Source organism: Lolium rigidum, chromosome 3, assembly GCF_022539505.1.
Source record: "Lolium rigidum isolate FL_2022 chromosome 3, APGP_CSIRO_Lrig_0.1, whole genome shotgun sequence".
In the NCBI taxonomy this organism is placed as follows: domain Eukaryota; kingdom Viridiplantae; phylum Streptophyta; class Magnoliopsida; order Poales; family Poaceae; genus Lolium; species Lolium rigidum.
Genome location: NC_061510.1, coordinates 297,658,697 through 297,684,406, shown reverse-complemented (window position 1 = coordinate 297,684,406; position 25,710 = coordinate 297,658,697). Strand labels below are relative to the sequence as shown.

Genomic DNA, 25,710 nt, shown 5'->3' with positions numbered 1-25,710 from the left:
TGTCCTTCTTTCGCTGCGCTATAACATTCTCGACGTTATAGTCTCCGCAAGAACCGATTTGGATGTGTCTCCGATTTTAAACGGACCAAGGATCACCTTAACTCTGTCTTTCTCAAAAGAATAGGTATTCAAACCCATCATGGACTACCTTTCTTTCGTACTGCCAAGGTTACGATGGAGCAAGCAACATGCGCGGTGAGTTGAATGGTTTAGAAGCTTTGATTCTTCAAGAATGTCCTTGTCCTTACGGATATAATGTTCATTGTTTAGCCCACCAAAACCAACCTGTAGGGGCCTGTTGCGGCATCAAGAGAAGTGTATTATTAGTATTAGATCCACTCTTTCAACATTTGACTTTCTTAATCAATGTGGTTATTTCCTCTTCCAAGCGTAACGACGAGCTACGAGAATCACAAGTCCAGTTTTCCATTCCCTTTGAGCCTACTGACGCTGCAAGAATCCAGTTCCAGCACCATCCTATCCTATCAAAACAGCGGGCTTACGCCTTAGGGTTCATGTCGGGAACCATTCGAACCACTCACAACTTCTTGCATGACAACAGCTAATCAAAGCAGACCCCACCAATGTTGATCGACCGGTGGTCACCTTCCTCGAGCAATCAATCGTTACCTCTCCAAACACAATATGTTGACCGGAACCATGTTCGGTGCTGCAAAAGCAGCCCCCTAGAATCTTCGGCTCCTCGTTTTTATTCAGTTATGAAATTACTCATTTTAATGGATATTTAGAGCATTATTCAAGTAAATGCAAATTGAGATCGTAGAAACATGAGTTTGTGATATAGCTACACCTAGTTCCATACTGGTTAATGCTAGAACTATAGATAAGGGCAAACCCCATGCGGATTTGGATAGCTTCATAAAGTCACAAACTACTGGTATCTATCTGGACAGGAAGTTAATGGGATGGATTTTTTTTAATGGAATTACAAGGTAGACACACCCATGGACACTCATCATCACACAAGCCCAACCCACAAAACGTGAGCCCTAATCATACACCTAGAAAACTGGGCCTGCTGGAATGACAGTGGTGGCACCTTGTTCTCAGTGATCTTCCTTGTCCTTTAATGCTTCTTGCTGATGCCGCCCAGAAGATGGAGATCGTCGTCGTACAACAACTTGTCTATGTTACCATGGCATTGGTGATGTGCTTGAGCTTGGTGCAGTAAGTGGGCAGCTGAGATGACCTTGCCACTGTGCGTGGATCTCAGTCATGAGGTGGAGCTCCCATGCCTGGATATTGTTGGTGAAGAGAGCCTTGGTTGACGAGCACATCAGCCATCGGATCCATGATCATGGTGAGCAGCTCGGAGGAGGACGTGGAGTACATCCACAACTTGACGGTGAGGTTGATGAGGCGCCACTTGGTGTTGCCATCGTGGTTGTCGAAGTCGCTGGTGATGTGGTCAAAGAATGTATAGTGCCCAATGTTAAAATATGCCCTTTCCATCAGTTCGGACTTTTGGAAAACTTGGCTAGTGCATCTGTTATGACCGGCCTATCATATACTAGGAGGGGGCCCAACCGTGGGCCCAATTAGGGGCTTAGCCCATTCATTTTTATCTCTTTTCAGATCATAAATACTAGTTGTAATCAGATGTGAACAATTAAGCAATAATCATATCATTATTGCCGACTCCCAAAGGAGTCAGTCTCCCCTAGCCCTAGCCGCCGCCGCCTCCCTGCCCGCCGCCACGGCGCCTTGTCGCCGGCGCCCTCTTCCTCGGCCGCGCAAGCCTCCCTCCTTCCCCTACAATCTACGCCCTAGACACGGCAGGACCCGAGCTCCTACCAACTTGGTATCAGATAGCTCTCGTTCGATCATGTCGTCGCCACCGCCAGCGTCCACCACGCCGGTTGGCCCGCTGCCCGCTACTACGGACGCGCCACCACTGCCGCCGCCAGCGCGTCGCCTTCCGCCCCGCTGCCGACTCCCGTCGTCTACACCCCCGAGCAGATGAGCGAGGCCATCAACGACCTCGTCACCGCCGTCCAGGGGATCCGGCTATACCTGATCGGTTCCCAGGGGCCACCGGCGCCACCGCAGCCGTCGTCCCGGCGCCCGTGCCCTAGATACCGACACTCCCCAGCGGGCAGCTGCTGCCGCCCCCGCCACCAGCCCTGCCCTAGCCGTCATGGCCGCCGCCCCTCACCATAGGGCCAGCCTCCACCGCCACGAGCGGCATCCCTATTCAGCAGGTCCGCTTTCCCCCATTGCCATCACCGCTACCGGCTTGGATCACCGAGTCGTCGTCGTCGCCCCCACCGGTCTAGCGACAGCCTCCACCGATGCCCACCCTTTCGGACGCCACCGCCGTGGGTCTCGCGGGGCCGTACGCCGGTCGCGCCGTGCCATACGGCCATGGCGGCGCTACCCCGACACCGCCCCGTTTCGCCAAGCTCGACTTCGCCACCTTCGACGGCTCGGAGGACCCCCTCAACTGGCTCAACCAGTGCGATCAGTTCTTCCGCGGACAGCGCACCCTTGCGTCTGATCGCACCTGGTTTGCCTCCTATCACCTCCGGGGCGCCGCACAAACATGGTACTACTCCCTCGAGCAGGACGAGGGCGGCATGCCTCCGTGGGACCGCTTTCGGGAGCTCTATCTCCTCCGCTTCGGGCCGCCGATTCGCGGGAGCCGACTGGCTGAGCTTGGGCGCCTGCCCTTCACTACCACGCTGCAGGACTTCACCGAGCGCTTCCAGGCCCTCGCTTGCCTTGCCTTGGGCGTGACAGGTCAGTAGCGCGACGAGCTCTTCATTAGTGGACTTCCGGACCACATCCGTGTGGACGTGGAACTTCAGGCCCCCCAAGACCTCCAGACGGCGATGCACTATGCCCACGCATACGAGCGTCGCGCACAGGCGATGCAGCACGGACCACCGGGCCGCGGAGGCCGCCCGGCCACCACCGCCTGCCGCACGGCCGGACCGGCCGAACCCGGCCACGCCAGCGGCCAACGCCCTGGCCGTGACACGTACGTTCCGGCGGCTTACCCCGGCCGAGCAGCTCGAGCGCCGCCTCCTCGGCCTGCGATGACTTTGAGGCGGACACACTCGCCGAGATGCTAGCGCCGACCGAGCCCGTCACCACGACCGCGCCGGCCACGGCCTTCATGGTCTCGCCACGCGCTGGCCGGTATCCGCCACGAGCGCACCATGCTCCTGCCAGTGACGATCCGAGGAGAGCACCTGGTGGCCCTCTTGGACACGGGTTCCACGCATAACTTCCTGCCGGCCACCACCATGCGCCGATTAGCCCTCCAGCCGTCGGGCGGCGATCATCTCCGCGTCACGGTGGCTAACAGTGACCGCCTTCGGTGCCATGGCCTGGCGCAGCACGTGCCTCACCATCGGTGACGAGCACTTCACCATCACATGCGTCGGCGTCGACTTGGGCTGTTTCGACTTCATCCTCGGCGTCAACTTCTTGCGGAGCCTCGGCCCCATCTTGTGGGACTTCGACACCCTCACGATAACCTTCTGGCGCCAGGGCCGCCGCGTCCGGTGGGAGGGCATTGGGGGCACCGCAGCTCCAGCTCGCCACGACCGACGCAAAGGCCGAGCACCCCCTCCTGACACACCCCTGCAGCAGCACGGCGACCTCTTCAATGAGCCGCAGGGTCTACCGTGGCCGGGTGTACGATCACCATATCCACCTCTTACCGGACACGGCACCGGTGGCCGTGCGGCCCTACCGCTACCCACAGCTGCAGAAGGATGAACTAGGGCGGCAGTGCGCGCTCATGCTCGCCGCGGGTATCATCCAGATCTCCACGTCGTCATTCTCGGCGCCGGTACTCCTCGTTCGCAAGTTGGACGGCACGTGGCGTTTCTGCATCGACTACCGCGCCCTCAGCGCGCTGACACTTAAGGACAAGTTCCCTATTCTGGTGGTTGACGAGCTCTTCGACGAGCTCCATGGGGCGCGCTTCTTCACCAAGCTCGACTTGCGGTCGGGCTACCATCAGGTGCGCATGCACCCGGAGGATATCGCCAAGATGGCGTTCCGTACTCATCACGGCCACTTCGAGTTCTTGGTGGTGCCTTTTGGCCTCACCAACGCCCCAGCGACGTTCCAGACCCTCATGAACGACGTCCTTCGCCCCTACTTGCGCTGTTTTGTGCTTGTTTTTTTTCATGACATCCTCATCTACAACACCTCGTGGGCGGAGCACCTGCAGCACATCGCCATTGTCTTCAACGAGCTTCGAGCGCATCATCTTCACCTTAAGCGCTTGAAGTGCTCGTTCGGAACGTCATCGGTCGCCTACCTCGGCCACGTCATCTCCGCCGGGGGGGTGGCCATGGATGCGGACAAGGTGGCCGCCGTCGCGGCATGGCCAGCACCGCACTCGCCGCACGCCCTTTGCGGTTTTCTGGGCCTCGCCGGATACTACCGGAAATTTATCCGGGACTACGGCCTCATCGCGGCCCCACTCACGCGCATGCTGCGTCACGACGCCTTCGCCTGGGATGACGAGGCCACCGCGGCATTCGAGGCCCTGAAGGGGGCCCTCACGACGGGCCCCGTTCTCCAGATGCCGGACTTCACCCGGCCCTTCATACTGGACTGCGACGCCTCCAGGGTGGGGTTCGGCGCCGTGCTGCACAAGGGTGACGGGCCTCTCGCCTACTTCAGCCGACCCCTCGCCGCTTATGAGCAGGAGCTCATCGGCTTGGTGGAGGCCGTGCGCCACTGGCGCTCATATCTTTGGGGGCGGTCGTTCCGAATTCGCACGGATCATTACAGCCTCAAGTTCTTATTGGACCAGCGGCTGTCAACGGTGCCGCAGCATCAGTGGACCAGCAAGCTCTTTGGCTTCGATTTCACTGTCGAGTATCGTCCCGGGCGCCTCAACACCGTGGCGGACGCCCTATCCCGCCGCGACACAGACCCTTATGAGGCGGACGGTGCCTCCGAGGGGGCGGTGATGTGCCTCCGCTCGGGGCCCTCCTTCGCCTTCTTCGACGCCATTCGCCGGGCCATCGAGGCGGCACCCGACGCCCAACTCCTGCATCAGCAACTGGAGATGGGCGAGTTGGCCGTGCCATGGCGCTTGACGGACGGTTTGCTCTTGCATGGGCGTCGCATTTTCGTGCCCGACCACGACGACCTCCGCCATCAGGTGCTGTTGATGGCCCATTCTGTAGGTCACGAGGGCATCCAGAAGACCCTCCACCGTCTCCGCGCCAACTTCTATATACCCGGTGATCGGGCCTTGGTCCGGGACTGGGTGCGCTCTTGTGCGACGTGCTAGCACAACAAGACCGAGACCCTGCGGCCGACAGGGATGTTGCAGCCGCTGGAGGTGCCTTCCCAGGTCTAGGCCGATATCTCCATGGACTTCATCGAGGGCCTCCCCAAGGTGGGCGGCAAGTCGGTTATCCTCACGGTGGTCGACCGCTTCTCCAAGTATGCACACTTCATCGCGCTCGGCCACCCATACACTGCTGCGTCCGTGGCTCGTGCCTTCTTCGACGGCATCGTCCGCCTCCACGGGTTTCCGTCTTCGATCGTCAGTGATCGCGACCCGGTGTTCACGGGGCATGTGTGGCGCGACCTCTTCCGGATGGCGGGGGTGAAACACTGGTTTAGCACCGCCTTCCACCCTCAGACGGACGGCCAGTCGGAGGTGGTCAACAAGGTGATTGCCATGTACTTGCGTTGGTCACCGAGGACCGTCTGCGCCCATGGGTGGATTGGCTTGCATGGGTAGAGTACTGCTACAACACCTATCACTCCGCCCTGCGTGCCACGCCATTCGAGGTAGTCTACGGTCGTCCGGCACCGCCCATACTATCGGTGGACTCGGCGACGGCTCGGACGGAGGTGGCGGGGGAGCTCCTCCGCACCCGCGATGAGGTGTTGGCCGAGGTGCGGCAACGCCTCGTGCAGGCCCAGCAGTTGGCCAAGCACTACTACGACGGACATCATCGTGAGGTGGAATACGCGGTCGGCGATTGGGTGTGGCTGCGCCTCCTGCATTGCTCCACTCAGTCCCTGGACCCGCGTTCGAAGCGCAAGCTGGGCCCCCGCTACGCTGGACCCTTCATCATCTTGGAGCGCGTGGGGACGCTCGCGTACCACCTTCGCATCCACGATGTCTTGCATGTGGGGCTGTTGAAGCCTTACCGAGGAGAGCCGCCTGCTGCGACACCGTCGCTTCCTCCTACTGCTGATGGGCGTCTTAGCTACGTCACGGCGCGGAGGAGGCCACTTGGGAGCAGCGCGATGACTTCTGCCTCCACTACCCAGACTACCAGCTCGAGGACGAGCTGTTTGCGCAGGCGGGGAGAGATGTTATGACCGCCTGTCATATACTAGGATGGGGCCCAACCGTGGGCCCAATTAGGGGCTTAGCCCATTTATTTTTATCTCTTTTCAGCTCATAAATACTAGTTGTAATCAGATGTGAACAATTAAGCAATAATCATATCATTATTGCCGACTCCCAAAGGAGTCGGTCTCTCCTAGCCCTAGTCGCCGCCGCCTCCCTGCCCGCCGCCACGGCGCCCTGTCGCCGGCGCCCTCTTCCTCGGCCGCGCAAGCCTCCCTCCTTCCCCTACAATCTACGCCCTAGACACGGCAGGACCCGAGCTCCTACCAGCATCAGTTCAATATGGTATCACAGCCAAGAGGTCTTAAGTTCAAGCCCCGGCTAATGCACTATTTAATCTACTCCATATAGTTGCAGCCCCTGATTAGCCACGTCTAGTGTCTTCCCATTTGTCCAGCCTACACGTGAGGGGGAGGGGGGGGGGGGGGGTGTTAAAAAAGTATAGCCTAACCCTTCCTGTCAGTTTGGACTTTTGGAAAACTTGGCTAGTGCATCAAGTCAACACCGATTGGGCATGAAGAGATAGAGTATCATAATTGCAGTTAGTGGGGTTTTGCTTTATAAGATTCGTGGCAACGCACAGGAATTTAGGTAGTATTAGTATTCATCCTCAAAGGGTCTATATATAGAGAGAGTACATGAGAGGGAGGAAAAATACATCGTGCTCAACTAATTCTCTTGAGATCCTAGAGCTACGGCTAGGCCTAAGGGCGCGCTACAGACGTGCACACCTTTGCAGATCAAATTACAGTTTCAAAGTTTGTAATCAAGATTATTTTAAAACATACTATTTTACAAACTAACAACTACATGTTCTTATTTGAACCAGTTGAACTTAGTATTAAACATCATGTGCTGGAGAAGATGCTATTTGATGAAAGTGCCAAGCCTGAAAGTCTTGAGTTATCACTATTGGAAGACATCACGACTAATTTCTCTAATGATCATGAGATCGGTAGAAATAGGTTTGGAGTGGTTTACAAGGTATGCATACTTCTTAATTGTGCCATTTTACGGATTTTTGAAATGATGTGAATCTTAAAATGAAGTAAAGATTAAATGTCTGTTGCTCATCCTAACATGGGAAGTTAACCAGGGAAATCTTCCAAATGGGAGGATTGTTGTTGTGAAGAGGCTTGCAATTGCAATTGATGACGAAGTATTTCTGGATGGTGTTGACTGCCTGATGAGTGTTAAGCACAGGAACATAGTTCGTTTTCTAGGTTACAATGCTAACATACAAGAGAATGTGACAAAGGAAGGGGGCAAAAGCATCTGTATAGGGATGCATGACAGGTTTCTCTGCTTCGAGTATCTATGCAATGGGAACCTTCGGATGCATCTTGATGGTATGTATGATGATGGGATCCAGTTGATTCCTTACACTTTTTATTTCTTTTTAAATACTGCCACTTGTGCAGCATGCCTCATAAGACTACTGCAATAAACTAGACACATGATAGAAATTTAAGTATTGTTCACTATATAATTAATTTATAACGATTTGAAATTGAATGTTTCTGTTCTCTATGTTTACTCCTGCAGATGAATCTTTAAGGTTTGATTGGCCCATGCGTTATCAAGTAATTAATGGAATTTGTCAAGGCTTGCATTATCTTCATGATAATTGCATTACTCACCTAGATCTCAAACCAGACAATATACTATTTGATGACAAAATGGTGCCGAAAATAGTGGATTATGGTTATTCAAGACTCTGGAATGAAGAGATATGTCCAATTGTTCCTAGAAACATTGGTGGATCGCTGTAAGCCAAGTCTAGTTGAGAACTCCCTTGTTTTTCAAACACTAATATGGTTAGATTTCCTTTTTGTCTGATATCAACGTCTGTGCAGGGCATACATGGCAACACCAGAATACTTCGGCGGTGGACCAATCACACTTAAGTCTGACATATTCAGTTTGGGGGTTATAATTATGCAGATAGTGTTTGGACAATATGAATTGAACTATTCAAGTATACCAAGTGTAAGTCTAATTTTGTTAACCATTTATGGTAATTTTTGAAACTTTTATATTATCGTTTTTGAGAGAATATTTGGTATGCTTAAATTTGTAGAGTTAATGGTAATAAAAAGAAAATATAAGTAATACTGTTGTGGACGTTACTTCAGTGCATCAAAACAGTACCGGTTCAATTACGGCAGCTTGGTGACTCCATCTTACATTTGATCTCCCTCCTTTCCATGAAAGAGTCGAGGTCCCTCTGGACTTCTCTTTTGCCTCTCTCCTAGATTCATAAATAGGAAGCAAGAGGGTCTCTCCCCAAAAGAGATCTGCCCCTAGCCAAGCCAATGCAAGCCAAAAAATACTTGGAAATATACATGACAAACTTACATTGCGCCACACGAAGAACACCAACATGGATAGTATGACACAATCGTAAAGGATACTAACTTATGACCTAAGATAATTTGGATTACAAGGCGGAAAAGATATCTAGACTCAGTTATTAAGTTTCATGCACCAACCACTCTCGGATACCATATTAGACTACTCATAGTGGGAATAACATAGCTAGTAATATCACACATCTCAAGACATTTTGGTGACAGACATAATAAATGAAGAAAGAGAGTAAAGTGGTAACTAGCTATGTTACCATAATATTCACACACCTCAAAGCAAGATGAGTCTACAACATAATAAATGATACACTGCATTGACACCACATATAAGTTACTACCTACTATGAAGGTAGTAACCTAAACTAGTAACATGGCATATGTTACTAGTCTAAGTTACTCCCCACTATGACCAGCCTTAAGTTTCACGTACCAACCAATAGAACCCAAAGTTTTTGACAGTCCACATATTTAACAATATTTTTGCCATTTTTCTGCCGGAGAAAGAATTGTCAAGCTCATGACTCATAAGGAGGTCAGTCAGGCTCATCCCGGCCTGCCACTAGATCATGACTATATACCCGGATCTCATTCCTTGGTCAAGAAAACCAAGTGACCGTAATGAAGGAGATGGTCACGTGCTTGGCAAAGGCTCGCAGCGGAAAAAATGTGGGTCCTTTTAGGAAGGCATAGGATTATGAGGGCTCGCATGAGCAGTCTGGCAGCCAAGCTAATGACGTCTTTGTCGCCTCTGACGTGTTGGCCCACGCTTCTCGCCACTTTGATGTGATTGCCCCCATCCTCACGTGGCGCTCAGCCAATGTTCAGGTTCTTCATTCACCACGCAGTTAGATTATTCCATGGAAAACAATTAGTAGCATCTCGTCAGCTCGCTTGTCCCGCCAGAGACGGCATAGAGGCCAGTGCTGCGCAAACCCCGCCTTAGAGCCCCCCCCCCCCCCAAGTGCGCGCTAATTTCGGCTTGGGTGGACGAAATTCCCAGCCGGCCCCTGCACATCACAAACCGGCCACATATTTTTGAAAGTTCTGTTTCCGGCTAGCCAAAAAACATCACGAGTTCGGCAAACATTGCCCGATCACAGCGGCAGTTTGGCGATTAAATTACAGGAACACCGAATTAAAGATAGGCTACGCGATCACGGTGGCCGTAGTGGCACTCAGGCGAGGTGGAGTACCTCGACCTTGGCATGGACTGGCCGTAGTTTTCTTGGAAGAATGCCGGAGACGATGGTGAGTAGCTCCACGGAGACGCGCTGGCGGTTTGGCTAGCCCACCCGACGACGACGTGCGGCAGATGCTGAGGCCGCTCTATGGCCGCCCACGCTGCCGCTGCTTGACCCCGAGCCTTCGCCGCCTCCTCATCCTGCGCCAGGTTCCTAGTGACCTTCAGGGCCCTTGACCTCCGGCCAGACGTGACCGCGTCCTGGCGCTTCTATTCGGCCGCTCAGGCTTCTCCTTCCGCGCCTTGGGCTTCCGCTGCTTCGGCAGCTTCTCCGTGTCGTCGGCGGCGGCAGACCTTGGGCCGGTGAATTTTTTGAGTGGCATCGGGGGTGTATCTGGGCAGTGTTCGCGGGAGGGCAGGCGAGAAATGGCGGGAGCTGGCCGGGAAGAAATGCAGGGACACCAAATAAATATGGAGGAAACCGGCTCTCCGGCGATGGTGCTAGCCCACGCTCCTTTTCCCCTTTCACCGGTGTCCCCGGGAGCACCCCAGCGCGTTGGGTTCGGCCTGGGATCGCCGGGCGAATAACAGGCCCAATCCAGCGAAAATTGGGCTCCTAGGGGGGCAAGTGGGAGAAAGTACTTCCGCCGGCGTGAAAAAAGGCGCCATGGGGGCTCTGGGGGGCAGTGGAGATGCTCTTAAGACTAGCCATAGTGGTAGGTAGTATCATGTATTTCATGCATGCAAAAAACTGATAAGCCATTATAATTAATGATCAGATAGATCATGGTGGTATCTTAGGTTGATACTACCTTATCATAGCACATACAACTAGGAAAATTAATGTCAAATAGATTTTATGCATAATTTTGCATGGGTAGTGCTGTGAATGCCCCGGGATCAAAACTTCCCTGCTCCTGGTCCCAGTCGTTAGATCAAACCGTTCCAGACCGTTAGATCGGTTTCTATGTTCAGTTTTGCTACATCATCGAACCAAAAACCGGTTGTACTAACAAACAAAAGAAAAAGACCTGTCGGACACAGACCTCGCCGGAGACCTCATAGGAATATTTTTGTGGTATTGTAGCTAAACTGACCTCGCCGGAGAACTCACTGGAGAGTGGAGACCTTGTAGAATTTTTTTTGTACTGAAGTAGTAAAACCGCAGAACGTTTGCAGCAGAAGATTTATACTATTGTAGCATCGTCAACTACCTGCAGTGAGGGTCCCACTACGTCTCGTGAGAGTTATGCTAGGGCGATCGCATCTCTTCTAGGGTTTCTCGGGCGTGGGTGGGTTCAACCTGGACGGCGGCGGCTTCACGGCGGTGTGGCCTTGTTTTCCGCTGGTCTCTCGGCTCACCTCGCTCTGGTGCTGTGCGGCAGTGCAGGGAGGTGGTAGTGCAAGATGGCCTCCGGTGAATGTGGCAAAAGGCCGGAGCTCCTCAAGCAGAAGTTCAGAACTCCCAGGCGATCGGGAGCGGACGAGGTGGTGGCGAGGCTCTCGGCTAGGCTGGGAGGCCTGGTCCTGACGGAGAAGGAAGCTGCGGGGCTTGTGGTGGAGGATAGCGACCCTATTCTCCCACAAAACCCTAGATGGGTTGTAGTTGGCATGGTCTACGCGTCAAGAAGGCTCAACATCCCTGCGCTGGATCGTGCTATGCACCGTGCTTGGGGACTGCATGGATCTGCTAGGTTCCGGGATCTGGGTGACAACAGATTCATCGTGAAGTTCAGCACAGAAGGGGACTGGAAGCATGCCATGTTTAATGGCCCGTGGCGATTTGATTTTCCTGCAGTACTGTTGCAGGAGTATGATGGCAAGTTGAGCCCAGCTGACATGAAGTTCGATATGATGGCGATCTGGGTTTGTGTGCTCAAGCCAACTCTTCATATGATGAACGAGGCGTATGGGCACCGTATTGGTAAGTGGCTGGGTTTGAATGTGATTAAGGTGGATGTTGATCAAGATGGCATGGGGGAGTATCTGAGGATCCGAGTAGAAATTCCCGCATCTGACTCACATCCGAGGGGGATTCTGATCAGACCCTTGGCTGATGCTACAGAGGGACGCTGGTTCGATCTGAAGTATGAGAAGGTGCCACATTTTTGTTTTGACAGTTGCAAACTGGATCATGGTGTTGAAAAATGCGAGGGAGACAGTGAAGCTGAAGTGAAACAATGGGGAGACCGGGAGAGTGGCTGTGAGCATCACAGGGGCTCTCCTGAGGCCTGAGCACATGAGGGTGCCTCCACTACGCCCCTCTATCTCCACAAGTATCTTTGGCAGCAAATCTACTGAATCTGGTTCGTCGATGAGAGGCAAGATTTTCATCAGAGACTTGGCACCGTGCCGTAGTCTGTTCAAGGAGCATATAAACTCGGAGGTCTCTAGCACTGGCAGGAACCGGAATGTGGGCGATCAAGAGGCTTCTAGTCCAGATAGGCACCACAGGGTGCTTTCGGACAAAACAGCGAAGCTGGATCAGAGGTATAAACAGAAACCTTGTACTTATGTACAAAGGACTAGAGCTCCGAACAATCCCAGGCAGATGTTGAGCAGAACGGCTCTCAAATCCCTAGGACCGGTAAGAGGAGAGGCCGACAGGCTCAGCCCAACCAAGCGTGGAGGGTTTAGAGGCTCTGGGAATGGACAAGGAGGAGGCAAGATGGGTGCCGATGGGAAAAGGCAGAAGACTGCTTCTTTATTAGACGGCATCGAAGAACCAAGTGCTTATGTTTTTGACCGCATCCAAGAACCAAATGACCAAGCGGCGACCACTGTGAGGCAAGGGCGCCGAGCACAATGAATATGGGCGGTTGGAACTGTCAAGGGTTGGGGTTGGACTCGATAGTCGGAGAGCTTAGAGATTTTGCAAGATCCTACAACCTAGAGGTTGTTTTTCTCAGTGAAACGAAGAACAATGATAGATCTATGGAGGGCCTGAGATGGAGCATTGTCTTCAAACACGGAGTAGCAGTCAGCTGTGCAGGACGGAGTAGGGGACTAGGGAGGGGTATTGAAGTTTCAGTTAGGCCGTGGAGCCACCGATTTAGCTCTCGGTCTTTGCAGATGATGTCAGGGTGGTTCCGGACTTGCTGCCTGAGTTGAAGCGTGTTAAGATTCTAGATTCGCAGCCCGAAGTCAATAGCTTTGACTTCCCGTGGATTGAGTAGCTATTTTTGCCCCTATGCAGCCCGATTGCACTCCGACCTTTGAACCTGGAGATGAGCCTTCCTTAGGATCTGAGTGGCTCATTGGCACACATCTTTTGAACTGGTTGTAGATATGGGTCATGAACCGGCCTCCTCTGGACCGCGCCATGATGATGTCAGATATTCCTATCAACTAACTATCACAAAAGACCGACTGGTAAGGAAGTGCAAATGATGAAGGCATACGAGCAAATTTTTTCTTTTCTTATGAAGTTCGACATCGTCAAAGCTCTTGCAATCAGCCACAAGAAGGATCCGCCGGGCAAGGCTCGCCCTTCGTTTCTCCCCTGCTAACCGCCTCGTTTAGGCTTGACAGCGGGGTGCCTGCGTGCAGTCCTTTTGTTCCCAATGGCGCCCAATCTTTGTGTTTGTATATGGAATGTGCATGGCCTCAATGATAGCGCGTGTCGTGGCATCGTCCGCTGGCCTGTCAATTTCACCGACGTGTGGATCTTCTACTTAGAGGAAACAAGAAACGAAAATTGAGTCCATGACGGATCACATTCTGCTTGATTCCCTATGCTTAGCATACGACATGTTTCTCGCCTTGCCCACTTACGGGGCTCATGGAGGTGTGCTTTGCTTGGAAGAGTGAGTGCGCACTAGCCAATGCAACCAAAAGTCTGAACTTATAGAAAGGAAGCCAATCTACATACACTATAACACCCCCTCTCACATGCGACACCGGGACGCCAAGAGGCCTACACGTGGGTAGGGGGGGGGGGGGGGCAACAACAATTTTTAATAAATTTGGAAAGAATAGACTTGACCAAGACTTCATGCTCTGACTAATGTAGCAGCCAACGTAACCCAAAATCCGAACTCAGAGAGAGGGTCAGTCATTATACTACAACACTCCCCCTAACGTCAATTTTTCATCAGTTTGGACTTTGGGTCTAAGTCTAATCATATTAGGAGACGTCAAGGGCATGAGCATCCGTTATATATGGATGTCATGTATCTATGTTGAGACAAGCAAGATATAACAATCTGATCTCTCTTTGTTATTCTCTCATATCAATCCCTTAGCCATGTCGTTTGGCTAATCCTCAGCACTGTAGTTATGCGGTTGTGTATCAAAGTTCACAAACTGTACTGCAATGAAGATAAAATCAGAACTTTCCCCCTTTTTTTGGACAAACTGTATGCAGTTTTTTTATTTCACGTTTTTTGTATTGATATCTGAATAGCTCTGGTCTGCATAGTTAATTTCAATATACCACTGATCTATAATTGAAGCTCTGTTGCAAATTGATAGGTACTTGAAAGTTGGAGGAGTAGGTTAGAGTCAGATGCATCAGAACGACACATATCAACAGAGACATGTTACCAGCAAGTTAAAGTATGCCTTGACATAGGGATAAGCTGCATGAACCATGACCCGGAGAACAGATGCATTACACAGGATATCATCCATAGGCTTGCTAAAAATGAAATTGTAGAACTGTCAGTAAGAAGTGATGTTGGCAATTCATATCTAGAGCAGGTATGGTCACATGTGGATTCATTTTTTTTTTTGCTACAAATAAGCCCTCTCTCTAAGTTGATGTCTTACATGCAGATGACTGTTCATTGTAAAGAAATATTCAAGCCATTTGCAAAAGCATTACTGGCACCACCAGTGCACCATAAGGTGAGTTCCCTCAAACAAGCCATAAAACCTTAAGGATTTCCAAGTAATGCTTATTCCTTAAATGTTTATATTAGTTAGTTTTTGAAAATAATGACATTAGAGCTGAATTGTATGGAGTATGTTTTTAACAAAATCTGGTTTGCAAAAAATGTGTATCAATATTTTAAATGCATACAAAGATCTCATTACAAAAGAATGCATATGAATTTTGGATGATGGCTTTCCTATATGCTTAAGTGTGCAAGTGGAAAGTGGCTACAAATTAAGTTGTTTCTCAGAAAATAGGCACATCTGAGTTCTGGACAATGCATCTAATAAATGCACGTACTCAAGGTCAAAGCCTCCTCCTCTTCTTGTTTTGTTTGTTGCACGTCATCTAAAAATAGTACACGAATGTTTGTTTTGAATATGGAAGTTTAAGATAATTTTTCTTCTAAAAATTAACGAGGGATACCATGTAGGAGCTAGCACCAAACTTAATTAAAGGGATGTGAGGAGGCTGGCGACTATCCTTGATGCTAGTTAGTAAGCCCCTTGGTCACTGCTCACAAGCGTAAGCCCATGCTCCATAAGGCCCTGGGCATAATTAGTGTGTTAAAATACATGTATGTGGTGTGGCGTACATAGATTGTGAGCCTACCTCGTACTCCAAAAAAAACAATATGTGATCTTTAACACATCAGCCTATTAGGTGGCCCATGTGTATAGTAGGGGCTACGGGGTGGGATTAGTTCTACATGGAATTGTGTAAGATCGGAGGACCAAATAAACCCAGCCAATATTATACGAAGAGTTTTTTCCCTAGCGAATTAACTAGGTTTTTTCGGTCCTCTAGCGGCGCTACGGTGTGGCCGAGAGTTTACCCTGTGAGATCACGTGTGGTGCTGGATTTCATCGAAGCTGAGTTCCCTCGTTTCTGGTTGGTGACGCTCGTGACGGAGGGTGCGATTTGAGGAGATGGCGGATGGAGGAGAATCGAGTGGGACGAGGGCGACCATGAATGAGGATGTGAATGATCTGTTGCGTGTCAAGCTCGGAGGGGCACCAACAATCTATAGGATAAATTGCGCCACACAGGACTCGATCTCGAGACCTTGGATCTGATACCATGTCAAACTTAATGCACTAGCCAACGCAACCAAAAGCGCGAAATGATGGACATGGCTTATAGACTTCAACGTTGGGGAGGCTACACCTGCATGAAGATGAGATTGAAGATTTCATATGGAAAGAGGAAGCCGAGGAACCTAAGATTAAGACAAAGTGGTTGGCCATTGCTAGGGTTCACACGCCCAAATTGGGATTCAGCCAGAGCGTTCTGTTTGCCGACATGAGATTGGCCTGGAACCTTGCAAGGGACCTTGTATGGAGAAGAGTGGATAACAATTATTCATAGTGCTGACCTTCTTCAATCTGTCATCAATAAGGCATGCGAAATCAATCTCCTCAAGCACCCCATCCCACGGGTCAATGGAGATTCCTGATAATCCAATATATGCGGACGACACACTCTTAATTATGCAAGCCTGCCCTCGGCAACTTCTCTGCCTTAAGGGCATCCTAGAAACCTTTGCCCAATCCATGGGTCTTAGGGTAAACTTTGCCATGCCCTGCATACTCCCCGTTAATCTCTCTAATGAAAAAGCAGCTCTCCTGGCGGGGCTTTTTTGGATGCAAACTAGAATCCTTCCCCTTTACTTATCTTGGCCTTCCACTTGGTCTTAGCAGAACTGGCATTGGCGATCTCGCTCCACTATACTCCAGAATCAACCACTGTCTCGCTGTCACTGACTCCTTCCTTTCCCTTGATGGAAGAATCATGGTGACAAAGGCCATCCTCATCTCTCTTCCAACTTTCTACCTTTGCCCTATGAAACTTGCGGATGGAGCCATTGAAATCGTGGATAAAGGTAGAAGAATTGGCCTGTGGGGTAAATTGGAAAATTCGGACAGACCAAAATCCTTGGCGATTTAGTTTGCAGGCCAAAGTCCAAAGGGGACATGAGCATCACTAATATAGTTTCCCACAATGAGGCTCTTCTCATCAAGTTCTTGCATAATTTTTTTAATAAAGAGAAAAATCCCTTGGGTCCATCTAATTTGGAGTAGTTACAACAATTCTACTCCACAAGCCACTAATATAAAATTCAAAAGAATTGCCTCCTGCTCGATTGCTTCTGGTGACACTGCCATTATTTGGAGTGACAAATGGACTTCGTATTTACTCATGACAAAGTTCCCCAGGCTTCACTCTTTCGCTATTGACAAGTTAGCCTTGGTCAAGAATATCCTCAACCTGGATGACCCCATTGATGCTTTTCATCTTCCTTTCGAGGAATTTCAGGACTTCAATCTCCTTGTGAGCCAAACTAGAGCCAATATCAATGCCGAAGAGAAAGACGTTTGGTCCTGCAGTTGGGGCGCCCGTTTCTCTGCCAGCAAAAATCTACAAGTTGAATTTTGAACATATTCAGGCTCCCATTTTCTCTCCTTGTATCTGGAGATTGAAATGCACACCTAAGATCAAATCTTTTTTCTGGCTTCTCGCTAATGACCGCCTCAATACGCACGATATGTTACTAAGGAAAAAACTTAACTCTCAACGATAATGGCCTCTGCAGCCTATGTGATGCCGGTTCTGTAGAAACCAAGGATCATCTTTTCTGGAGCTACACTTTCTGTAGACAATGTTGGCAAGCAATCAATATGACAATTAATGACAGCCTGGATCTCCCTCAGTTGATCACCACTTCAAGATGCAACTTTGGAAGACCTTTCTTCTTCGAAGCGTTTGCCACTGCTTGTTGGCAGATTTGGAAGCATAGGAACCCTCTCATTTTTGATAATGTAACACCTTCCATTAGTGCTTGGTCTTTTTCTTTTAAAAGGGACCTCTTCTTTCTTACAGAATGAAGGATGGCCTGAAATCTCCCCTCTTGGCCTGGCTAGATCCTCTGTAGTTTGTTTGGGCTATGCCCTGGGCTAGACCCTTCTTTTGTACATTCCTTCTTCCTTCCTATACATTTTATCTCTTTTAATAAAATTTACTGTCGGGCCTCCCCTACAGTTTTTGCCTCAATTTCTTTTTTATTCATAGTGCAATTTAACTGCGTAACATATAGGAATAAAGCAATAAAGAAAGGTCCATGGCTTTTTCATGATCAAACTCTGATCATGCAGGAGTACAGTGGGTTTACAAACCCTGGATCGGTGAAGCTGGATAGAGTAACTGTGTGGGATCAAATTCATCAATTTCCATACAATTACCTAAAGGAGCAGGTAATTAAAGGTTTTTGCCGAGAGGTTGGTGAAAGTATACGGAGGTTCAGGTGAAACTTTTGGCTGGTTTTGTGGGAAGCTTTGTTCGTATAAAAGTGAAATTAGATGTCCACAACTGTTATGACCGGTTTGGCCTGGCCTATAGCAGGAGGAAGCCCATTAGTGGGCCTAAATTAGGGGCTTAGCCCATTTATCCTTTTCATTAGCTTATTTATACTGCTGTAAAACGTACGTGAGAAATCAATAAACTGATCTTATAGATCGTTACTGCCGACTCCTTGAGGAGTCGGTCTTCCCTGCCCTAGCCGCCGCTTCTTCCCCTTGCGCCGCCTTTCTCCAACCTCGCGACGGCGGCCAGCCGCCGGTGCCGCCTTCCTCTCCCTCGTCCAGCACACTTCCACCCCTACAATCTACCCCCTAGACCAGGTAGACTAGCTGACTCTACCAATTTGGTATCAGCTTCCTCGGTTACGATCATGTCTTCGGGCCAACCCGCCGCCACCATCGCCGCCACCTCCGAGACGCCGTCGGCCTCCACCGCCGCCGCGCACTTGCCGCCGCGCTCGCCGCCGCCCTCCACGGGCGACGCGACGTCCATGGCGGAGGCCGCAGACGCCGCTCCCCTCCTCTCGCAGCAGGAGCTCTCGACGGCCATCCGCGACCTCGCCACCGCGGTCCAAGGCATCCGCCTGTACCTGATCGGCACTCAGGGGATGACCACGCCGCCGCTGCCGCCGACCCTCAGCGCCTACTCGGCCGCGCCGGCGTTTCTGCCCGTCCAGGGCGTGCCCACCCCGCCCCCGGCCTCGCCGCCCCCACCGCTGTGGTCGTCGTGGCAGCCGGCCCCCAGCGCCGGGCCCGCCTCGCTGCCCCGGGCGTCCCCATCCGGCCGAGTGCGGCTTCCGTCGTCGCCCTCGCGGCTCCCGGCATGGGTGACCGCGACGGATCCCCCGCCCGTCTACTCGTGCACATCGGCGCCTCCTCCTGTCTACACGACCGTCGGGACCCTCCGAGGCCCTCCTTTCCGGAGCCGGCATACTCGCGCTTTGCGGAGCCTTCCGCTGGCCGCGCGGAGTACCCCGGCCAGGGCGCCGCCGGCCCAACTCCCCCACGCTACGCCAAGCTCGACTTCGCCACGTACGACGGCGTCGAGGACCCCCTCAACTGGCTCAACCAATGCGAGCAGTTCTTCCGAGGGCAGCGCACCCTCGCCTCAGACCGGACTTGGCTCGCCTCGTACCACCTCCGCGGCACCGCCCAATATTACTCCCTCGAGCAGGACGAGGGCGGCATGCCCCCATGGGACCGCTTCCGCGAGCTCTGCCTTCTACGCTTCGGCCCCCCGATTCGCGGAAGTCGCTTGGCGGAACTCGGGCGTTTGGCCTTCACCACCACGGTACGAGACTTCGCCGACCGCTTCCGAGCCCTCGCATGCCATGCGCCCGGGGTGACGGGGCAGCAGCGCGCCGAGCTCTTCATTGGCGGACTGCCGGACCACATTCGCGTCGACGTGGAGATGCGGAATCCCCGAGACCCGCGAGCCGGCCATGTACTACGCTCGCGTCTTCGAGCAGCGCGCGCGGGCCATGCAGCAGGCCTTCCCGGCCAGCGACGTTCGGCCAGCCGCCTGCCCTCCACCGACACCACCAAGCCAGGCGCTCACGGCCGTGACTCATGCGGGGCACTCCGATCCAGCCGCGACGCGGCCTTTCCGTCGGCTGACCACGGCCGAACAACTGTTATGACCGGTTTGGCCTATAGCAGGAGGAAGGTCATTAGTGGGCCTAAATTAGGGGCTTAGCCCATTTATCCTTTTCATTAGATTATTTATACTGCTGTAAAACGTACGTGAGAAATCAGGCAATAAACTGATCTTATAGATCGTTACTGCCGACTCCTTGAGGAGTCGGTCTTCCCTGCCCTAGCCGCCGCTTCTTCCCTTGCGCCGCCTTCCTCCAACCTCGCGACGGCGGCCAGCCGCCGGCGCCGCCTTCCTCTCCCTCGTCCAGCACACTTCCACCCCTACAATCTACGCCCTAGACCAGGTAGACTAGCTGACTCTACCAACAACAAACTCAGCAGATTAGTGTCGCCAAGGACAAAAAGAAGGAATAGTCCACAAGAAAATCAGAAGATTAGTGTCGATCACCAAGGACAAAAAGAAGGAATATTATCAGGTTAATTATGAGAAAATGCCAGATATCTGTGGTAACTGCGGGATGATCGGGCTCTTGTATGAGGAATGTGAAACTGGTGAGCATGATCTGACTAAGCTAGAGTGGGGTGATTTTATTCTGGCAGATGGCGGCCGGGACAGAGGTCATGGAAGAGGCCTTGCTCGAGGCCAAGGTGGAAGAGGCAGAGAGCAAGGTCCATGGGGGCGTGGTATGGGCAGAGGCTTTAATAACTTTGCTAATGAAGTGGTTGGCAATGCGGTGAATATAAACCAACCTAGTGATATGGACTTTGAAGGGTATTCTCTAACCTGTTTATTAGGAAGAGGCTTGCTCTTGATTCCACGCATGGAACAGGTGTAACAGAGGATGCTGCAGCTCTAGGAGCTAAGGGAGCACGGGACTCAAATGTTGCAGCTATCGTGGGTCTCAGTTCTAGGGAGTTAAAAATGTAGGAAATACAACTATTGACACACCACAGGAAAACCTGATTAAGAAGATGCGGATAGGAGAAGATGACTCAAGCAATGATATCCACAATGCCGGATCCGCGGCCTCCTTCCAGGAGGAGCGCCGGGAGCAAATGAAACTCTTGATTTTTAACTGTCGAGGCCTTGTTGAGGCACCGGCCTCCTTCCAGGAGGAGCGCCGGGAGCAAATGAAACTCTTGATTTTTAACTGTCGAGGCCTTGTTGAGGCACCGGCAATGGGGGCGCTTCTGAATGTGTAGAAGCAAAGGGAACATATGTTTATTCTTGCAAGATACCCATTGATGAAATGAAATGTTTTCAGTGACGACTGCAAATGGATCATAAAAGCGTCATTCGAAGTGAGGGTCCAAGTGGAGGGCTTTTGTTGTTTTGGCTAGTTCATGCGGTGCATGGCTCTCAACGGGCTGAGAGATGGGAGACTAACAGGTGGGATCCACTTCCACCTCATTAAACAACCAATATGTGCTTGCAAATCACTCTTAACACGTTGGCCATTCTGTCATAAAAAGCATCAATTCGTTGAACACAGTCATTTAGTATTTTCTGTAAGAAACTTTAAAAGATCAATTTCGCCTTAATTGTAGTGGTTTCAGCTGTTGGGATCCAAAAAAGTTGCAGCCTCAGGATCCTTTAAAATAGTGTTAAAGTGGTTCTAGAGCATGGACTTTTAGGGTATCTGGTAGTGTTAGCAAACAGTTGTAGCCCAAGTAGTAAATAAAAGTATACCTACAACAGGAACATATCATTGGTTTGATTCCATGCATTAACCCTAGGACTTACTAGCGGGGTGTTGCCACTTTCCAAAACCTTTCGATGAATGTGATCATAACCACAAGGCTCTAATTGCCCGCCTGAAACCACTGGTAACAAAATTTCTGGATACTATAACTGTGAGTTGGTAAATCGACCGAGCTGTACTTGTTTTAAATTTATATTCGTACTGCATCTCCTTTATCACCTTTCTTTTTTCTTGCTTGTCCGTTTGTTCCCCAGATTTTGAACAAGCATTTGGAGCAAAGGATAGTTATAAGTGTGCGGATGCAATCCGACAAAGCTCGGGACTTAGCGATAAGGTTGGTGGCACGTACAAAAGGTACATATACAAATAGACACGGAACTGTTCTGTACAATGTTCTTCCTCCTATGCGTTCCTGATCAAAACTGGTGTATATGTGGCTGCAAGGGGTCAAAACGGTGACTGTTACCTCCAAGAGTAAGAACCGGTTAGAGGTGGTCGGTGAGGATGTCGATGTGGTTGCCCTGGTGAGCCTCCTGCGCAGAAAGGCTGGCCATGCCGTAATTGTGACGTTGGATCACGTTGAGGTTGCAGAAAATCTGGCCATGGGAGATGAGATCGAAATGATACCCAAGTTTGGCGACTGGAGTGAGCCGTCTTATTTCACCGGGAGTGGTACCAACTTCAAGTCATTTAACACCGTGGATGAGAGCGCAGTGATGATACAGCATTCAGAGGGTTTCTCTAAATAAATGCAAGAGCAACTGTAGCAGACTCTGTAAAAGAACTCACACTGCGTTTTCAAAAGCTTCATGTCAACCGGCTCCTATTTCAATCCGTGTTGAACCGATTGATATGTGATCAATAATAAAGTCTCCAGTCCACTGGTGGAAAACATCGCATCAACTTGAAAGCATTAGCCGATCTGGTACATCAATACATGTTTCTTTGCCCATTTCAATTTTGTCTAACTTTGCTAACTTACCCTTCTCTACCTGAATCTTTCTGGAAACACGTCTGCCCGGAAACTCCAAACAGAGCCCGAGCTCCTGCGTCTCACACAAAGGTTATATCTGCTAGAGTTGTATAGTCTCTTTTTTCGTATGTCCCATTCTATAAGGGGATTTCTGCACTTTAACACACCTGTGCACTTTAACTATGGTGCTTTTGTGCGCATCCATATATGTGATCTTCGACTTTGGGGTGTTCTCAGTGTCTACCTACGGCTGGTTGGCTTGGCCCAGGGTATGCCATGGCATACCGGGCATACTCCTTGGGTCCGCCACTGCTCACTGGCGGTCGCTACTCTTGTGGTGGAGGGTGCTCCCGCTCCTCCGCTACTGTCGGAGGCCTAGCCATTATGAGTCTGATTTCTACTAGAAGCATGGCTTGCTCTCCTCCTCTATGCGACCACGTGCCTCTTCCTCGACTGTTGACTTCATCGACTGCCTCTTCCTCGACTGTTGACTTCATCGACTAGGATATTGTGAGGCTTAATTGCTTGCTTGCCTCCTTTGGTTCCTCTTTGACGAGTACTGCTAGCTCTATGACTGGTGCTTTCAACATTGTGCGTCCACCGTCCATATAGTCAGGTACATCTTTGTGGGTTCTGTATTTTGGAGCTTCTTTTCACATGTCTTCTAATTCTTCGGCTCTCTCTTCTCTTCGACCTCTTGATTTTCCTATTAATGCTCTCACTTCTAATGGCACTTCTCTTTCAGTTGCTAGTCGCGGCAAGCTTTCCATTTCGTGCTTTTCGGTTCCTGATGTTTCTCATGTTTCTTGTCTTACCATGAACTTCGCTGCTCAGCTTGCTGATTCTGTTTGTCGTGTCATTCTTGATGATGATTCTTGTTATGTCCAATATCGTTGCACCAGGGCTCCGGTTGGGGCTGGCCCTCGGCGCCGTGACTCCTAGGGTCTTTGGGAGCTTGTCTGACTTCGTGTTTCCTCCGTTGCTACTACACACACCGACCCATGCGCTCTTGCTGCTTCCGTTACGTCCTCCTTTCAGAAGTGGCATCATCGACTTGATCATCTTTATCTTTATGGTTCTCATTTGTCCTCTTTAGTTCGTCGAGGTCTTCTAGGGCCTATCTCAGGATGTCTCAGCTTCAGTGTCAAGGTTTTAGACTTGTCAAACAGACTTAGTTACCCTATCCCACTAGTCAGTGTTTGAGCGTCCTTTCGGTTTGGTCCATTCTGATGTATGGGGTTCGGCTCTCTTTGCTTCGAATGGGGGCCATCGCAACTATGTTAATTTTATTGATGATTTCTCTCTCTACACTTGCTCTACTTTATGACATCTCACAGCGAGGTTCTCCCAAATATAAGCGTTTTGCCACCATGGTCCATACTTAGTTTCTACGCCTATTCATGTGTTTCGGGCTGACTCCGCTAGTGAGTATATCTCACATATGTTGCGTGATTTTCTGGCTGAGCAGGGTACTCTTGCCCAGTTCTCTTGTTCTAGCGCCCATGCTCAGAATGAGCGTCCTTTCGGTTTGGTCCATTCTGATATATGGGGTTCGGCTCCCTTTGCTTCGAAGGGGGGCCATCGCAACTATGTTAATTTTATTGATGATTTCTCTCAATACACTTGCTCTACTTTATGACATCTTACAGCGAGGTTCTCCCAAATATAAGCGTTTTGCCACCATGGTCCATACTTAGTTTCTACGCCTATTCATGTGTTTCGGGTGTTTCGGGTTGACTCCGCTAGTGAGTATATCTCACATATGTTGCGTGGTTTTCTGGCTGAGCAGGGTAATCTTGCCCAGTTCTCTTGTTCTAGCGCCCATGCTCAGAATGGCGTATATCTGGGCATTTCTCGGGCCGGGCCGGGCTTCGGGCCGGGCCGAAAAAAGCCCGATGCATGTCTGCAGGCCCAGGCCCGACCCGGCCCGACACATTTTACCATTTTCTCAGCCCAAGCCCGGCCCGACGTGAGAGCCCGACAGCCCGAGGCCCGGCCCGACGGCCCGACGGGAGCTATTGTTTTGGAACAAAACTGGAAAACAACATCAGATGGCAACGTCGTGCAACTGGAAAACAACAAAACAGTTTTTAACAGGCACTAACAGCAGCAGTTTACAGCAGCAGAACAGGAGCATTTTGCACAGTACATATCAATTACAGCACAACATCAAGCAGCACACCATCACTTAACAGTTTCACAGCGTACAAGCATGATAAACATTGTTCAAAGTCTGACGAAAACCCAAATTAATACAGTCCAAGACCAACTCCCTCTCTATTGCAACAGCAACTCTCTCTTTGCTTCATGCGCAGCTCCTCATTTTTCCAACAGACGTTCTCCATCTGCAAAACTAAGTTGAGAAATATTAGATCTAAATGAGAAGGGAAAAGAAAAGGGAATCAACTAGTTTCCGTTCTCTTTCTGCATCTCTTGTCTGTAGAAATTAATCTACAGCTAAAACAACACAGAAGCAAAAAAGACTAACCTGTCAAGAATCTGTCTTGACGATGACGGCCGGCGGCGTGGAGACGAGATTCCTCCGCGGTGGAGGCCCGGTCGATGTGGCGGCCGCGGACGAGGACGGACGTGCGGAAGCCCTCGGTCCGGCGGAGGCCCCGATGGATGCGGCGGTTGGGGCGAGGAAAGAGGTGCGGCGGCTGCAGGCGAGGAAGGAGTTGTTGCGGGGGACGGCGAGGAAGGAGCTGCAGCGGCCGATGGCGAGGAAGGAGCTGCAGCGGCCGACGTTGAGGAAGGAGCTATGGCGAGCAGATCAGGGGCGCCGCCATCGCCTTGAGCGGACGGGACACGAGAGGGAGTGCGCTGTGCGGCGGATTGAGGAGTAGGGGGCGTGGTGTACTGGTGTCATGTGCGGTTAGGGCACCGGCAAGACTACCTGGGCTGGGCCGATGGCGAGTTTAACCTGTTTAGGCGGATCGTGAAGTAGATGGTCGGGCCGGGCCGGGCCAAATTCGGGCTTAAAATGGTACCCAGGCCCGGCCCGAGTTAATCTTCGGGCCAAATTTCCAGGCCCAGGCCCGGCCCATTGGTCACACAAGGAGCTGCCCAGCCCGGAAATTTCGGGCCGGGCCGGGCCGGGCCGTTCGGGCCGGGCTGCCCATGGCCAGATATGGAATGGCGTAACTGAGCGCAAGCATCGTCACGTGCTTGAGACGGCTCGTGCGATGATGATCGCCTCGTCTCTTCCTCCCCACTTTTGGTTTAAAGCTGTGTTTGTTTCCACTTATCTCATCAACATTCAACCCTCAAATGCCCCTGTAGGGTGGCATTTC

At 51.1% G+C, this 25,710-nt stretch overlaps 1 protein-coding gene across 4 annotated transcripts in view; it reads left to right on the top strand.

The window, feature by feature from the left end:
• LOC124703597 (calcium-dependent protein kinase 24-like) overlaps window positions 1-22,343 on the top strand; it is a 36,840-nt gene extending 14,497 nt beyond the window's left edge. Inside the window, exons 12-19 of one of the 4 annotated variants that reach the window (XM_047235817.1) lie at window positions 7,194-7,348; window positions 7,461-7,713; window positions 7,910-8,132; window positions 8,221-8,353; window positions 14,387-14,614; window positions 14,690-14,761; window positions 21,699-21,798; window positions 21,889-22,343. In XM_047235817.1, coding sequence (XP_047091773.1) covers window positions 7,194-7,348; window positions 7,461-7,713; window positions 7,910-8,132; window positions 8,221-8,353; window positions 14,387-14,614; window positions 14,690-14,761; window positions 21,699-21,798; window positions 21,889-22,193 — 1,469 coding nt within the window. In that variant the 3' untranslated portion in view covers window positions 22,194-22,343. Of the gene's footprint in view, window positions 1-7,193; window positions 7,349-7,460; window positions 7,714-7,909; window positions 8,133-8,220; window positions 8,354-14,386; window positions 14,615-14,689; window positions 14,762-21,006; window positions 21,132-21,698; window positions 21,799-21,888 lie in introns of those variants that run through there. The other 3 variants (XM_047235818.1, XM_047235819.1, XM_047235820.1) reach the window with 3 other exon arrangements.
• The last annotated feature ends 3,367 nt before the right edge of the window (window positions 22,344-25,710 follow it).